Raw genomic sequence first — 18,862 nt, 5'->3', positions numbered from 1 at the left:
ATAGAAATTAAAAACACAGGAAGAAACCGGAGAGGAACAGGCACGTAGCGAGTTGTTCCCTATCCTACAAGGTATGAAGGTTGTTTCCTATGAAGGTTTCCAAGTGATGAAGTAATAGGGTAACCATACGTCCCATTTTCACCGGGACAGTCCCGTTTCAGATTCGTGTCCCGGTGGTCCCGTCCATATTTATGACAAGCTACTATTTGTCCCGTTCTTTAAAGTCTAGGAGTTATCTTGAAAACCAAGTCTAAATTTGCTAAAAAAAAAAGCTACTCTATTATTCTGTGTGTGCCGTTATTTGTAGAGCAATATAAGCATGAGTTTCTTTACGGAATTGTAACAAGAATTTAAATTTCCTGCGTCTTGAACCAAACTGAAAAGAAAAATTTAGAGTTGTGTGTCTAATATGTGGTGTAAGGTTTTCGGGGAAATTTATAAACGATTGATGAAGAATAAAGCTTGTCTGAAGAAGATTGGTTCTTCTGTCAAATACTTCTGGCATTACTCAACCTCAGCATAGAACTAACATCAAAGGTTGATTAGAAAGGACGTGAAATGCTATGTAAATCACTCCGATATTATATAATAATTAATAACTTTTGACAACGTTAGATCATATTTAATTTATTTTTATGATGTTTCATTTATGCAATCCATCCTTTAATAAATATTACGTTAATAAAGTTAATAATAATTTTATAATTAACTATGAAGTAACCCCTAAATACTTCCTTTGAGGGGCCACTGCATGGAAATTCACCATTTGACTCTGTACAATTAAGCTTTTTCTTTCTTCTTTCACTTGTAGGCTTATATTCTCTTAAAAACTAATGGTTATTTTCTCTATTCCAAAGTGGTAGAAATAGAACGTTTTTAAAAATATTTTGAAATATTTGAAAATAACTGAAATATTCTTAAATATGCTAAACTTTTTTAAAAATCAGAAATGCAACGTGTGAATCTTTAAATATATAAAGTATGTTATTTTTAATTTTTTCTGATTTCAACATTTCTAGGATGTAAATATCACAAAACATGGCATAAGAGGAACGTATAAAAGAATGCACATAAAATGTCGGTGCTTGGTACGGGCGGGCGGGGGGGGGGGGGGGGTGATCTAGGTAGGTGACTGGAGAGGAAGGAAGTAGAGCCTAGTTGTAAATATCTCACCCATCCAGAGACCAAGTTGACATTTTCTGGCATTATCATTGTTAAATAAACAACTATGTGTGTTATATTCAGGGCTTTAAGACTTGTGTGTATGAGTATAATGTGTGTGTGTGTGGACCTATGTGAAATGACTTAGTGTACTTTGTGTATAATATAGTAATGTATAATTTTAAATGTATGGTTGAGTGGAAGAAAAGGCTCTGTACGGCCTTAACTCCGCCATTTAAAACAAGGCATTAATAAATAAATAAATAAATAAATAAATAAATAAAATAAAAATTGAGTTCTTTAACCGACCCTCAGAACCGTAAACAGGACATCTACAAGTCCCAGAAAAAAATATTTCTACTCAACAGCTCTTGCTCTTAATGCGCATTAATACTTTGTAGAAAACTGCTTATTCTTGCTCAAGCACATGCAACCCTCTTGATAACCAAACTTGTCGGAAAACATTGGCAAATTTCATTCACTTCAGATCCGAAATTACACTTCCTTCTTCCGTTGAGTTAATATTCAACAAGCGGATCAAAAAGCAAACACAAGACGGAGATAAAAAGAAAGTAAATATTTGCAAACTGCAACTGTTGACTGTTACAATACGAGCTCAAAAGTAAGCATGACAAATTTGTTCACCATTTCCCGATTGTTTCAAAGTACACTTATGGCGAGTAAAAAAGCGGTAAGGTAAGGGAATATCTTCCTGTACTCTCAAACACGATTCCGAGCTAGAGTGACGTGAAGCGTGACATTGCTCGTTGCCGTAAGTACCAATTCTTAATCTTCTTCCGGAGATGAGGTGCTTTCCTCCTAAAAAAAAAACAATACAGCCTTTCGGTGTAATGCCACGAAACTCGTTTTCTCCTTTCACCTTGAATTCTAAACCCTGACTCAAAGAACAACAGAGTTCACCATTGCTTTTCAGTGTGCGTGAACTTATTAGCATGGTGCAGCTTGGTTGGGCATTCACCAGGTGGCTGAAGACTGTGTTATTTCACATGAAACAAAAGAATGAGACATTTTAAATAAGTAAATGCACTATATAAGCTTATGGCCATGACCACTCTAAGGTTTGGTTAACAATGGCATTGAAAATAGCCCTATTTCCACAGAATTGTCGATTGTTTATATCAAGCATTATTTTTACATGGTCTATCTGTCATAATGGCAACCGACATCATACGTGCCTGTAACATAAAGAATACAAGACGATGATTGTTGCTTCCAGTTGAACTTTCCCGTTCTACTTTCTATGCTACGAAAAACGTATTTTGAAATTGAAATAACACATTTTGCTGTAGGAAAACTGCATCGAGGTTTGACAACAATTATGCAGCAAGCATAATTTCATTTTCTTTTACGAAATATGGCTAGAAAAGCACATATCTAGGTATTTCACCAAGAAATGTAGATACTTTTTACTCTTTCCAATACTTAATATTACAACAGAGTCCTTTCATTCCCAGAAAATATTTTGATTTCAATTAAAAAAAAAACCAAGGGATTATTTCAAATAAATATTTAACGCGATAATGGAAATAATTACAAAATAATAATTTTTATATGACGTCTATAGTGAAACATACAATATGCATAAATTACTTTCCTGAATTCTAATCCACAAAATTTCGATTTCGAAGTGACATCCACCAGGTTATGCATGCCACAAAGAACACGCCACGTTTTATTTGTGAGACATTTAATTCAGTACAATGGATCCATTACCAGACACTGTATTGTATTAGAGTGTCTACACCTTCTAAGACAATTGATTTGCTAATCAATATATTAATTTAGTTTTATTGCAATAATTAGAGTATTCAGTAAACCAGAAAGGAGCATTTTCGAAGCTTTTTTATCTGTTCTCAAATACATATAATTTTTATCCATGATAAACAGTTTGTCAAATGTCAATCTATAACGAAGGCAACACCATTTTATCCTTCGTTATACAAATATATAAATAATTGTCCGGATAAAAATGAACATGTACTGCATGATTTTTCGTCCACATTCATTAGTATTTTCACGTTCTCAGTCTACAATTGATTTATTTCATTTTACGTAACTTTTATTCAAAATTTTGGCTAATCGCGACAATGAAAATGAACAGTGATAAGATGAGGTCGATAAAGGGATATTCACAACATATATGAAAAACACAACACGAGCCCCACAGAGGATTATCCTGGCAGCACGTCCAAGCGCCAGAGCCTCGTTAGTCTGCAAATGGTCTTAAGTTCCAATTAATTTTTACGCGGTAGTATGGGAAAATATATTTGGCACGTGTTTAGTACTACTCGTACAAAGTTCAGATAGATTTGATTTGTTTTTGGTTATTTTTCTGCCTCTTTTGGCTAATCACGACGATGAGGGTGAGTGATGATAATGGTGAAATTGATTAAATGAACACACATGCCCAGGTCTGGATTTGAACTCGTGCTGTGCAGAGGTCGGCACAAAGCAAAGACAGAGTGGGCTTTAGCGAAATGATAAGTACTTGTTCAAACATATGGGAATCCTTTCATATGTCCCACCACACTTCCATTCGTTTCGTGGCTGGTGTATTGGTAACGTCCTCGACTTGTGATCAAGGTGTCCCGATTTCGATACCCAGTGGCGGCACATGGTGATTCGGTCCAGTCCCGATTAACTTATTTGTGCATAAAGTGGACTTAAACATCAAGACAAAATCTATTCTAGTTCATTTTTTTTTAAAAAAAAAAATACCATTGCAGAATTTTTGGTAATAGCTAAAGATGAACTATTAGTTACTAAACAACAATCTCCACCATACGCCCGTAAAGGTCATCCAAGTGGCATAACTTTATAATTAAGCTGTTCCAGTTGTATCAATCCAGAGCTTCTGATCCATCCAATTCCCTGCAGGCTTCATCAAGGAGCTGGATGTAGAGAAAGGTCATGAAATAAAAAGACGAGCGTGACCTAAATTACAGAGTTTCTGCCAGCTCACCCGCAATGTTAATAAACTCCAAACTTTCTACCGGTGCACAATCATCTGTACCGTTATGTCGAGAAGGAAGTAGGCCCCTTTCGTTTTCTACGCCTTCACGTAAGATGAGTAGACGATTGTGTTCACCGACTTAAGTGGCGATTTCATTCCGGCAACGAGACTTCTTAAACCATTACTTCCTATTTTTTCTCTGCTGGTGTTTCCAGTTACATATGGAAACCGTAGCGTATCGTGAGAGGGAAAATCATAGGCTCTTATGGAAGCTTGTGTACTTTTGTGGAGACCTGGATTCCAGGCTAGGAGCTCTTGGTAATTATTTCATGCCATGCTTTCTTAAGAGCATTGCAAACAGTGATATGAGTTGTTCAAAGTTGGCAAAGCTTTGAAAGTCCACATTTATGCATCAAGGATAATCAAACTTCGATAAGCAATTCTGTGTACAACAGAAAAATGTGTTCTAACAATAGAAGAAAGGTAAACCATTCTAATAGAGAATTATTGATTCAATGTTTACTTCGTATTAGGAACCAGTTTTCCTGATATCACTCTCTTTTAATTTCTTTTTCTCTTCTTTTTCTTCGCACTTTTCTCGTCTTTCGTTCTTCTGTTTATGTTCTTGCTCTTTTATTACTTCCTCCATTCTCTTTATTTGTTCCTCTTTTTATCTCTGTTTCTTTCTTTCTCTTTTCTCTGATTCACTTCCATTCTTTTCCATTCTGTTTCTCATTCACTGTTCTCTTTCTCTCCTTTCCTTTCTTCGTCCTTTTCTCTATCTTGTTCTTTCTCTTTATGTCTTCCTCTGTATATCTTTTTCTTCCTCTAACTATCCATCTTTTCTTTATCCCTCCTTTTGTCTATCTTTCTCTTTATTTCTGCTTCTGTTTATCTTTCTTTTTATTTATTTACTCTGTTTCTCTCCTTTTCTTTCTTCCTCCTTTTCCCTATGTTTTCTACCTTTCTTTTTATTTCCGCATCTGTTTATCTTTCTTTCTTTATTTTCCTTCCTCTGTTTCTCTATATGTCATTCTCTCTTATTATTCTTCCTTTTCTCTATCTTTCCATCCTTCTCTTTATTCCTTCCTGTTTCAATATCTTCCTTTCTTCATTTTCTTTCTTCCTACTTTTCTCTATTTGTTTATTCCACTCTCTTTATTTCTTGGTCTGTTTCTCTACCTTCCTTGGTTTTCAATTTTTATTTCATTCTCCTCTCTCCAATTTTCCCAAGACGAGTCACTGTAACTTGTAATATAAAACCTATACGTTATTTAATGTTCATAAAATTAGTTATATAATAACCAGAATGAAGTAGTTATATAGAGCCCAACACGGTTCGTTTTATTCGAAGAATATTATTCTCATTGCACTAGAGAAAGGCAAAGCTATCTCAGGTGCATGTATGCTCAGAGGGGTCTTTAAGGTAGGTGCATACATTCCCAATCTCGGTCATAGTGGATCTCATAGGCGTGCTCATGGTGGGGGGCAAGGGCAATTGCCCCGCTAATCACGGAAGTTCGCAGATTTTTTCCACGAAGGGACAAGCAAGATATTTTTCCGTGGGGCATATTACCCCGACAATAGTGCTGCCCCTTAAAAAAATAACTTGAATTTGAAATTATCTTATTCCTGTGTCCCCATTACATAATAATTCATGTAAATTACTCTGACTGAAACCAAATTATACGTGTGAAATATATACTTTTAGGTTGACATTCGTTTTCGAAGGGGGAGGTGTGTCCATCCTTGATCCCCTTCCAGACGTCCATGTCCCTATATTATTATACTTTCACCTAGAAATTTAGTGTAGCGGAATCTTATCGCTGTTATTAAACAATATTATACTCTTAAAGAAAATTAAGTATTTTTAAGCCGATGAAAGTTCAAAGCACTACGGGGGAACGGGGTGCAGTGGCACAACCACAAGAGGGCAGGGGGTCATTGTATATCCCAACTGTGGACGGAAATCAATTCTAGGTGGGGGGCAAACATTAAAGTAAAATAAAGCAAGACTAGCAGAATCTACGAGTAGTAGGACAAAATGATATTCAAGATAGAATTAGTTTTCACGACTTTCTTGCATTATTTCTTCCAGGCAACCAGGTGCACCTACAGGGGGTCACAGAGGGGCAATTGTCCCCTAGACTTCAAATTTTATACAAATAAAAATACATTTCGTAAAATTTTCTTGCTCGCTTTGCTCGCAATTAGTGTTGCCCACGAGACGAGACTTTGGCCTGTCTCGTCTCGTGGAGCCTCGTGGAAATGCTGTCTCGTCTCGAAAATATTCGTTTGTCTTATGACACATGGTCAATCTCGTCTCGTCTCGAATTTTTAAAAGCCTGTCCCGTCTCGTCCCGTGGGCAACACTACAGTCGCAATATCTGCTTTTATTACAGTCTCGTCAAGTTCGGAGCCGTAGCTAGGGAGCGGCGGGATTTGTTCCTGGGCGCCGAACAATCTGATTGAGAAAAATTGTTATAGAGAATGCCATGGCGTCCCATGAAATTTTTGCGCCCTATTAAATCAATACTGTTTTCAACTTGCAAAAATTTGCATCGAAAAATGTTCTTGCTCGCTTCGCTCGCAATTTATTTTCTGTGATGCATTGTGAATTATCAGAGAGAGAAGTAAGAAAAATTATGAACTTCAGACAGTTTGGTCTGGAGGAAAAGGAGCGCGCACATTTAAGAGACAATTTATATTATATTTGCTGTTGGTTTGTTATGGGGCAGATCAATTGATTATGTAATGTTTTTAAATAATATGTTATATATATATATATATCGTATATACACACGCACACACACACACATATACATACACACACATATACCCATCAATGGAATAAAACTAAAACAGTGAGATAAAATGTGGTTTTTCTTTCCCGACTGAACTTTCAAGGCTTTTGCTACCCCTAATCAGAGGGTCTGCGCACGCCTATGGTGGATATAATGTGAACAGAACCACGTTCGGGTCCCCGTAACCCCAATATTGAACGCACGTATGCAATGATTAGAGGATTGCAGTTACGGCAAGGATAAAGTCCCACCTAATGTCAAATAAAAATCGAAACCGGGTGTCCTGCGTTGGAGCCAGACTATCTAATTGCACTAAAATTTAATTTTTACTGACGTTAACAGCGAAAATATTTTAATGAAAAAGCCATACTTTAAATTTGTACAATATGACTATTAGTTTATCAAACCATACATACATACAAAAAAGTCGGATTCTAACATTGTATAGTTAAGAAGTTTTCTCAACATTTGCTGTTTACAATAGTCGCTGTAAACACTCCATTGTTTGCTAGACAGATTGCGGAAGCTGAATGACATGTCCGGATAGCCAATAAAACCACGTGCTATTTGCATTCCGTAACAATAGGCAGTGAATTCATTCTTGACAGGTCCCGGGTTCGAATCCCGGCCTGAGCATGGATGTTTGTGAGTGTCCATTCATCAATTTCATCATATCATCACTCATCCCATCTTCGCCTAGCCAAAAGTGGCACAAAAGGCGAAGTAAAATAAAGCAAATCTTCTTGACAGAGATGAAAATTGCCTTTGCTTTGGATACTGTCTCTGAGTAGACAGTATCCGCGACTCGTTACGGTGTTGGATAATTTATTTATTTGTCAATATATTAACGCCGACCTCCGTGACGGAGTGGTTAGCACGGCGAGATACGACACCAGGGGTTCGATTCCGGGCCTGGGCAATGGTGTTATTTGTGAGCGTTTATTCACAAATTTCACCAAATCAATGATTCACAAAATCATTACTCATCCTGATCTTCTCGATTAGCCAAAAGTGGCAGAAATGCGAAGTAAAATAAACCAAATCAATCAATTAAAGTAATATTGTCTTAGATTGCTTTCATTGCACGTCCAATATTTTATCGCTTTTTCAACGGCTCTGTTTGAAAGTTTGGAATTAAATACTGTGACAGTAAAATATATATATAAGAATAATATTTATTCGTGTATTGTCACGAATTCAAATCCATGTCTCTATACTATCAAAGCATCGTGCCTAAAAGATATTAAACAATTTTGTGTAAAAGGCTATTAGTGAAAGTACGATGGAGAAAGGAAAACGAAAGGTGCCAAAGAATAATGAAAGCACGGTCTAAAATTAGGGAAAGTAGGAAATTCAGTAACGTCTTATCTCGAACTTTTTGTTCTTGGAAGACGCGAGGAACCTTCTCCTACCCCTCAATCGATCACTAGGTACAATGAAACTGAGAGTATGGCATTTGGATTAAATTGCCTAAGTATTACAAAACCACACGTTACGATACTTTATGGGCTTTTGATGTTGAATTCGTATATCCTTCTCATCAACAGCGCCTACATCTCAACAATCCTTTTTCCAGTACGATATTCTTCTCACGTATCTGTTACGTCATACGTAGCTAGCAACCGACTAGATGACCAACACCACCTGTTCCACTGAATCTCGACATGTAAAAGATTATTGCTTACGTCACCGTAAAGATGCCGGACAAAGTCTTCCTCATTCTGATGGCCATTGGGGTCAGCATCTATTTAGAAGCCGCATTTTTTTTCGGCAGGTGGTTCAATATGGGACGTGATATTATTTCTTACACTGGTTACATCTTCGCCCAGTCATTTTACATCGAACATCGGTATGTTGGTTTCATCATTGGTACACGAAATGTACTTAGCACCTTTCCAGTAATGAAACTCGTGATCCCAGCACAATACTGCCCAGTAAGATACACTTTCTAGTAATAAGACTTTCCTCTAAAAAAATTATTTCCACTTTCGATATTTTTCGAGATTTGTTTGAGAAAAAGTATTATGTGTTTTTTTTTGTTCCTACTCAAACAAATCCTGTTCTTCTAGAAACATATTTGTTTCAGCTCATACAAATCCGCTGCTTTGTTTCAGCTCATACAAATCCGCTGCTCCCAGAAACATATTTGTGTGGGCGATTAGGGAGGCGAGGGGGGCATTTGCCCCCCCCCCACCTTTGCCCCCGCAATATGTTAAAACTTATGTACCAAAAAAAAAATGAAACTGTCCTTGCCCCCACCCCCACCCCCACTTTTTGCACCTTGTCCGCCTAGTTCTGGAACCCAATCGCCGCCACCGATTTCAACTCATACAAAGCCTCAATCATCTTGTGCTTGGACCTTTCTCAGCAATGGGTTTCGTATGAGATACGACAGAACCTGCTATTTCCATGAGCACACAAAAAGCAACTCCTGTGGTGGAAATGCCTCTCTTAACACTTTAAAATCTATAACACCCAGCTGCACGAAACCAGAAGACATAACTAAGCGTTTTTCATATTTAAACGGCTGCCAACGAAAGCAATAATCTCCTCGTTACATTTTAACACTTTATGGCAATGGCGTTGCCAGATTTGTGGGAAGGGGTAGAATATTTTCAGGTGGGTTTTGCCTCATTTCCCTTTCTTTTTTCTATTCTCGATTTTACTCTCTTTCCGTCCGTCTCATATTTATTTCTCTACTTCTCTTCCCCTCCATTTACTTCCTTTCGTTGCTTTCCTCACCTTGTTGCTCCTTTAGGTCCGCTCGATTACTAATCACGGAGTTCAATTTGTTTTACCGTTGTACGAAAACAACTCCTGTAGCTATTTGTGTGGGTCGAGGGTAAGACTATTTCACGGTTAGCTAGACCCCTTTCTTGTTGGTGACGCCCTTGATGCATGGAGCATGGATAGTAAACATGACACCATATTTGTTACAGACATCGTCTCTTACACACTGTTTATTCGGGAGAGAGTTTGTTTGACTTTGCCCACAACGGTGCTAACCTACTCTTTGTGTCATGGAAATATGTCATAGTAACAATTATAAGTAGCCTGATGAAGTGATGATTTGCATATATGTTTAATTACAATGAAAGACAATACAATTACAAGGAAAGAAGACTATGGAAGGAAATAGGTCAGATAGTGCGTTAGTTTTTAAGGCTACTTCATGCACAGAAAGGCTAATCGGTACGGGACTACCATTTAAGGTGAGATCCGAAATAATATGTGCCTCCACCGGGAATCGAACCCGGGACCCATTGATTACAAGTCGGCAACGTTACCACTACGCATTCGAGGAGCGAGATCAGATAATGGCAGGAAGTGTTAGAATCCAATCATTTGATTTCAGTGGCTAAAGAATGCAACTAGAATCTCTTAGAAATGAGGTATTCAGCTGGAAACTGAAAAGAATAAGTTCTTTTGAAGATATATTAACAAAATATCCACCAGATCGGTCAAAAACTGCAGCTCTTCTAGGGTTCAAATCGATTTCATTATTAAGTCATCTCCCTCTCGAATTTAATCCATCTTAGAAGACAGTAATGGAGTTAAGTTGAATGGCGTTAAGAAGCACTCAAAATCAATTACAATCCTGTTTTCTCTAATCAATCAACCAGTACAGCTGTGCAAGTTGGTCTAATCCGAAATCATCTGATCAGAGCAAGACACCCAATATAAAGATTAAAAGGAAATGTTATTTAAAAATATTATAATGTAAATACGAAAAGTCTGTGTAAAATGAGAAACAAAGAATTCAGAATGGAAAGATAAGAAAAGAGAAGATATAAAAGAAAATTATCAAGGAAACGAAGAAGACTAATAAAATGTGCAGGATCGTTGGAAAGACCAAAATGTGCTCATAATATCAGTTATAAAATTATATTTTTCTATCAATTTCCTAAGTAAGAAGATTGAGGGTTGTGCAAACTTAGGAACAAATTGGATTATAATATATTGATATGATTATGAAAGCGCATATGTTAATAAAATTATTATTATCATTAGTGGGCTTTTACTCTTTTTGCTTCTTTGACCCCTCCCTCCCCCGGCACTGTCGGGCGTTCCGTTGGCGGCCAAGGGCATATTTCCCCCTCCCCGCATATCGGTGGTCCTGAAATACTTAAGAATATAAAACATAAGATTAACAATATTTACCCCAAGATGGAGGCTGGGAGTAAGGATTTGTAGCAGGGGTGCCGAAACCTATTCTCGCTCCGGACCCTGAAATCTCTTAACTAATCTCTGCCTTCCATACTTTTCAAGATGGCAGACTATAAAACTACTAAGTAAACTGCAAAAATACATGATGCACATTAAGATATTTTCTTTTGAAAATCATACTGAAATCATATTTCTACTTCTCTGCATTGTTTATATGCATTACAGACATTTCTGCTGCAATATTGGAAAAGACCTGCCGTAGTTCTCTCCAATATTCTTCAAGCAATGAATGTTAATCTTGTGAATTATTATGTTATAAATACTTCTCTCTCTAAATTAATGTTGATTCATATTAAGAGACATCAAAGAAAGCAAAAGAAGGGTTGCCTGAAATCCAGGCTTACCTTCATTCTTTGATGAACTGTGTTAGCAACATAATTCGCCAGTGCCTTGACGAAAGAAAGGCACTTCAGATTCAAAACAAACAAGTCAAGAGTTTGAAACCATAACATTCAAACCTTTTCCCAAGAAGCAAAGAGATGACCTTCAATTTCAATGTTCAACCAGAACTAAAAATCGACTCTATGTACGAAGAAATTAGCTACCTTTAATTACTCGGCAGACTAGTATCATAGAATTGTGTCTGTATATCGCCCCCTGTTATTCAGTATTCTCTCTATATGAATTTTGAACTTGTGGTTCTGACTAAAATGCGAAATGGAATTTTCTCATAGATCAGCATAGAAAACAAAATATTACATAAAATACATTTTTCAAACATTATTCATATCATAAAATTTTCGCGATTATTGACTACACCTTTCACCTCCTCCTTTCAGACATCCATGATTTTTGTTACTTAAAATGTATAAATATGTATTTTTTAAAGGGTAAGAGTTGAACCATCGTCCTTACCAATTAAATTATTACCGCTGCATAAGGTTTGATTAAATGTATTTGGTTAAAGAGTTTTGTTTTGGTTAAAAGAGTCGCTTTTCTGCCACTTTTGGCTAATCGCGATGAGTGACGTGAAATTGATGAAATGACACGAAGATCATCCTTGTAATGAAAGAAGGTCCTGTATAATTATCAAAGCTTTATGTACTGCAGACTAGAGGGGCCCAAAATTCTTTCTGTGGCTCTGTTTATGGAAGGGGGAATGAAATACAGTTTTATTATTTATCAGTTAAGTGAAATAAACATGTTCTGAGGATGCCAGATAGCTGTTTGCCTCGAAAATTATTAATTTACAACACAAAGAGAACAAGAAATTTAGAAAGAACATGTCGCCGAATGATCGGTTTTTGTTAGCAAACTAAAATAAACCATATCAATTAAACAAGATGTTTTTCAATATTAGCTTACCAATACTTCTATCTACCATTGACTTCTTCTTCTTTTATATGACCCTATCAACGTTATATCCTGTTGACTTTGGTCAGCGTTTCTGTTAATCTAGTTCTTTCGGGTTCGGTAGATTAGATTGTCTCATTTCACCAGTAACACACATTGAAATCAATTATAGTATAAGTAAATCACTTTTATCTTTGCACTGTTTCTTTGTGATCACTTTCTTTTTTTTTACATTTCAAGTCTACATTTTCGTGCATATCCGTATAGGAGCCAGACAAGTGGAGTAGATAATTCTGATAAAAGGAACGAGTGACACAGGGAATTGAATTTTCAATCGTTGCAAACCTTTGTAGAGTATGAATCGTTGTTGTAAGAAAATTGGACATTCTAAGAATAAATGTTGTGCATCGGGGTTTTCAATACCATATTTGTAATTTTGTTGAGTTACAATATGAATGTATTATTTGAGCAATATGTTCTTTAGGGTAAACATAATGAAATAACAAAAACAAATGAGGGGATCCATTATCCTTACGAATTCTCTACACATCCATCTGATCGTGGTCAGCTACGTATCACTTTGGGATGCTCTATTTGCAATTTTATTCATTTCTAGGTCACAGTCTGAAGATTCACCTACCCAACGAAAGCAAACTTGAATGGAAGAACAAGTTTAACCGGTCTGACTGAGAGAAATACGCCATATAATTTTGCCTCCTTTTCATAAACCAAGGCACTTCCTTTCCTTCCTTAACTCCTTCTGCGATCAACTTTTTTGCTGAGTTTTATTTGATGCCGTTCAATGATTTCTTATTTGGAGTATTTGGGAAGAGAGTTGATGGAAAGCATGGTAACAGATTGGTCATTGCCAAAAGTGTGGCATTGAAAGTTTGAACCGGTTCTTCCTAGAAAAAAAGAGTACGATGATTTGAAGAAGAAGACAAGGGCACCCACTAATTCTAAAATTATTTCGTAAATTGTTAGTAAATTATTAGGCACATTCTCTCAAAGTGTTTCGTTTCTGCTAGGATCAAGAGCTCAAAGTGATCGTCCACTTTCAAGGGCTAACACACATTTAGAAGAAACAGTCATAGAGTATTTGTATACCATACAAATCTAATAATTTCTGCTAATAATGAAATCATTTAAGAACTCTATCCTCGGCAAACTTTGTTCACCTTTGTTCTTCTCTGTCAAAGCGTCAGACTTTATTCTAATAAGGACTGGTAAAACTTTCAACGCTGCACTTTTGGCAATGACCAATGTGGTTACCTTTCCACTTTACGAAACGTTTACATATTAGTATTTTGAAATTAATATATTGGTAAACGTCTGTGACAGTGCAGTTATCACAGCACATCAGGGGGCCTGAGTTCGAATCTGTTTATTCGAACCGCCTTGATCATGGCTGTTCTTTGTGAGTACCCCTTTATCAGTTTCATTCATCCACATCACCGCGATTAGCCAAAAGTGTCAGAAAACCGATGCTAATTAGCAAATATCAAATCAAATCAAATATATATATTGGTTGAATTGTTCCTCGAATGTAGCTATCAAGCTGTTACTGTTCTGTTTCTGTTATTGTGTCCGGAATCATGTTGGCATGTAGGTTCCAATTTGATTGATTGATTTGCTTTATTTTACTTCGCTTTTGTGAAACTTTTGGCTAATTTGCGAAGATGAGGATGAGTGATGAAGTGATGAAATTGATGAATGGACACTCACAAACATCCATGCCCAGGCCGGGATTCGAAACCGGGACTCCTGGCGTCGTAGCGCGATGAGGTTTCAATTTCACTGACTTATGTTTCAGTGTAAAATGGCCAAATAAGACTGTATCTGAAACTCTGAGTAAATAAATAAATAAATAAATAAATAAATAAATTTGAATATGAAGTAGTGGACTGTCATAGTAAGCCAGAAAGCAGCAATGGGAGTCGGTACACTGACCCCTTGCTCAAGTTGCCTGAGTTTACCCCTTGAGAGAAATATGGAACAAAATTAGTGGCTGTAGGATCTTCAACATGGTATTACAACACGAAAAGTTACTACTGATCACAAGAATAGTAGCACGAGGTGTAATAAATATAAACCGGATGCACCACTAACCTGCAGGACCAACACGAAGCATACATCCATCTTGCACACCACTGGAAGCACTGACCAATCCCCTGCGGGCACACCCTTCCTTTATATGCAGATGACCTCTCGATAGGAGAGCACGTGCAAGCAGACGGTTCCCACTGACGCACTTGGCAATCGACCTGACCTGGAGAGAGAGTGTGTGGTATCACTGTCTATTGCGTACGTGTGCGAGTGTCAATGCATTTCGCTCCAGCTGATCTGCACACACACTCACGGTCTGCGGCGTCGGGTACAATGGCAGCTGGAAGACTTCCAACGTCGCCCAGGCTCTCACTTCGCGATTATTCCTCAGCGCCAAGAAACCCAGATTCAGACGCGAGTACACCGACTCACGTGACTGGCGGAGAAAATTTCACCTTGCTGGAGGCCACGGCAGTTTTTTTGTTCTTCCCATGTGTTTTCGTGGTGTTGCAAGCTCCTCAAGTAACGGGTCTTGTTTAGAAGGTGGTTATTTGCGCTGCCTTACTGGTCGTAACAAGCTCGCGCGCGCAGATGAATGAAACATAAACACAATGGAGAGAGAGGATTGAGGAAATTGCAGCCCTGTTTAAACGCATATACGAAACGACATTAATCTTTGGTACTAAGCTTCCTTCTGTTTGGAGGAAATAAAGCTAGTGAAGCTTTGCGTGCCGGTAATACTGAATAACTGTAATACCAACGTCCAGAAAACAGTTGGAAACAGAATTGATATACAGTAAAACCTTGTTAATCCGGACTCCAATAAGCCAGACTTCGTTTAATCCGGACAGGCAAAATGAGGGGGGGGGGAGGAGCAGAATGCAAGGTTTTAAATGTGGCTAGAAGTCAACAAGAGAACTTCCCAAAGAAAAGGCAGTCAATCACTGATGAAATTCTGTTTCCCGCAGACTTTGTACTGTACTGTATAGTCTATTTAGGCCTATGCCCTTTAAATACACCACAATAAACGTGTTTTGTTGCTATAATGCACTTTCTACAGTTCTTTTAGGTTATTTCAGTTAATTCGGTCAACTTATACCCCCATTAGTCCGGATTAACGAAGTTTTACTGTATTTTGTTTTTCCCACACGTTACAAATTTTGGAGTAAACAATTTGAGTGTCTAAAGTAACTGTTGATAACGTTATGTTTATTGCAAAGAAGTAACTCTGTTACAGTTACAGTTATTTAATTTGAAAAATAACTAGTTACATTTAAAATTCCTCGAAAGATGTAACTGTTACTTGTAACTAAGTTGTAAGTAAGTAGTTACTTCCAAACGCTCTACAGTACGCTGGCGGAACCATTCATGAGTTTACCGTCCTTCTGCAATTGTTTGCCAAATCAACTGAAAGGGAGCTTTCAGACGAAGCGGCAGGCGGGACGACACACGACATGGGTCCATTCATCTTAAAGCTTCACCGAGCCTGTGTGAATAACAGACTGAGGCAACGTGATGCATGGTATTGAGAAAGCGGCTCAGTCCGAGCGACACATAAAACGACAAGCGACATGTGTAGCTTGTCACCTGTCGCGTGTCGTTTCGGTCTGATAACTCCCGAAATATTGATAAATACGCTGGGGATGTTTGCAAAGAGAGATCAACTGTTGATTCTAGGACAGCTCTCAGACCGAGGGGCGACAAGCGATACGTGACAAAGACCAATTTTAGTCTAAAGCTAAATATTCATCATGGAGGTTACGTGATGAATAGTACTGAGAAAACGGCTCGGTCTGATCGACACGCAAGCGACAAGCGACACATCGCTTCGAACTGAAGAGATACGGTAAGCTCCACGTGTCGCTCGGACTAGGCCTTTTTGTCAACAGCGAATCGTGTCGCCTTGGTCTTCTTTTCGCGCATGAGCGGTGAATGCTTGCTTTTAGACTAAAGCGGCCTATCCGCATGTCTCTTCAGTCTGGAATCTCCCTAAGAATTATTATTTCGCCATAATTCAAAACAAATCCTCATTTTTAGGTACCAACGCAGTTGACCAAATGATGAGATGGAAGCATTTGTTCAGTGCAAAAATTCCTAACTGCCTACGAACTTCTAAAATCGTAATTCTTGCAAAATTGTCTGTCAAAATAATCGGAATGAAGTCGGAATGGGACTTTTTACGTAATATAGATCCACATAGAACGTCTTGGCTCCCCAAGGCGTTGACCATTTGCCTACAACTGTGGAGTGCTCATCCAAAATTTATTCTACATGTAACCTAAAGGCACATATTTGCCATAGTGCTGGGTAAAGTTTTTTATTAGCATGCAATGTTAATCGGACATTATCCATTGACTAGTGCTTTACACTATATTTTATTGTAACAATATTCGAGAGAGCACCTCTTATCTCTTCAGGTAAACAAATTTCTTTTTGCCGGTGGTGGGGATCGAACCTGCCACAAACCTATGATTTTGCTATAAATCCGGTGCTATAACCAACTGCTTCTTAACCTATCTCTGTGTATACAGCGAACCTAAATAAACTTAAAAACATAATTGATTCGGTGGAGGAAGTAATTACAGATAGATGCTATTTTTTGCAATTGTGATGCGACTACCAAAAGATGTGGCTTCCGTTATGTAGAAAGCTCCGTCTGTCTGCATGTAAGTAACTAGAAAGCATGAACAGTGAAAAATTCCAGCCCCACAAGGAAAAATTTAATAAAATATGACAATCGCACCGACAAGCAGTGAACTAATTATGCTCAGTACATTAATTCCTTATAATTACGTTTAACTCATAGCGTAAGTGATTATTGGATCCAGACACAGTTTCGTGTTCAAGGTTTTCGCCGAAACATATATTCTCACCAAACACGTTGGCTATTTCTGCCTATCAAGATATGTACATTGTACACAATACCAATTTTAAACTACATTGTTTATTGCTTAGTTTTGGTTTCTCTCACGCACGACAATGTTTACTCTATAAACGTTAAATAACTGATCACAGCAAGACATTTAAATTTCCCATTGTCTTGAAATGATTATAACTGTTACTGTTTATAACAAAAATTACGCCTTGCTTTCCTACTCTGTAATTAGTGCATTGTTACTTTCTGAAAATGCATTCTACGTTGCATTTTCCTCTTAATGCACTTGTTATGCTGTTGTTGTGCATAATTAACAAAATTAACTTATACGCAACCTTGATTGCATGTTTAAATTATTTCGGTTTTATAAATGGCGTATTATGTCTGGATGTTATAACGAATACGTGTATTGGGGTTTAAAGGATTCACCTCCCTTTGAGAAAGTAAAGAATCGCATGGTTTCATTTCTAATCAAATATTAGGAAACGGTAGTTACAGCAACTGGTGTAAATCATATAACGTGATTTTAAAGGGAGCCCAAAGTCCGAGCGTGATTTTAAAGGGTGCCCAAAGTCCGAGACCAATGGTAGATTTCTAAAATAAGAGCAAATTGCTCATAAAAACAATTGATAAATTTGTTCTACAAATGTTTTGCTTAAATCTTTCCATTATTCGTGCAAGTTATTTACAGGTATGTTAAGCATCTCTCCATTTTCATTTCGACCAGCAATATATTTTAAGAAACATGTTGGAAAACCGTGTAGATGAAACGAAAATTTAGTTATTTCTTAAAGAATTGTGGATGTCAATAACAAGACACCATTATTGTCTTTAATTACACATCAATAAAATTGATGCTTAGCAACGTGATCAACTGCGAAGTACTGCGAACGTTCCTTCCCCCTCTCCTATCCGACTTGCCTATACTGATCTTTTACCTCGGGTCAAAAAAAAAATTCATTCCCAGTGGGAAAATTGGGCTCATGCCGCAGTGGCAAAAACCACTACTTATAAATGGTTCAACGATAAACTCCTTATTCGACCCTGGTTTCATCACCTAAAAATGCCTCGTGAAGTGATCACTTGTATCCTACGCCTTAGAACGGGACACGTGACCACAAACGATCATCTGGCAAGAATTCACCAAACTCCCTCTCCCAATTGTACCTGTGGAGAACATAAACAAACCCCCACCCATTTATTTTTTCAATGCCCGCTATGGAATACACAACGTCAGGCACTCTTTCACAGACTCCTTCGAAAAAAGGTTCCATTTCCTCTCTCCTTGCCCTCTTTACTTTCATCACCTTCCCCCTCTATTATGTGGATTCTCTATGGATTTGCTCGACAGTGTGAACTTCGCTTTTGATATCATGCCTCATCATTGCAGTGTTATAGTGACAGTGAAGTGAAGTGGAACAAAATATTGTGCTGTTTATACTAGTGCGCGAATTTCCAGCCCTCAATGTTTTCAGACCGTTG

General features: G+C 37.6%; 1 protein-coding gene across 1 annotated transcript in view; it reads right to left on the bottom strand.

Moving 5' to 3' along the window:
• The window catches only part of LOC145978574 (uncharacterized), a 66,293-nt gene extending 51,398 nt beyond the window's left edge, over positions 1-14,895 (bottom strand). Inside the window, exon 1 of the mRNA XM_083111277.1 lies at positions 14,569-14,895. Within this exon, the coding sequence (XP_082967403.1) occupies positions 14,569-14,598 (30 nt within the window). The 5' untranslated portion in view covers positions 14,599-14,895. The remainder of the gene's footprint in view (positions 1-14,568) is intronic.
• Between the last annotated feature and the right edge of the window lie 3,967 nt (positions 14,896-18,862).

The sequence above is a fragment of the Lepisma saccharinum genome, chromosome 25, assembly GCF_977018435.1.
Source record: "Lepisma saccharinum chromosome 25, izLepSacc3.1, whole genome shotgun sequence".
NCBI classification, from domain to species: domain Eukaryota; kingdom Metazoa; phylum Arthropoda; class Insecta; order Zygentoma; family Lepismatidae; genus Lepisma; species Lepisma saccharinum.
Note: the sequence above shows the minus strand (reverse complement) of the source record. Positions and strands in the feature narration are given on the sequence as shown.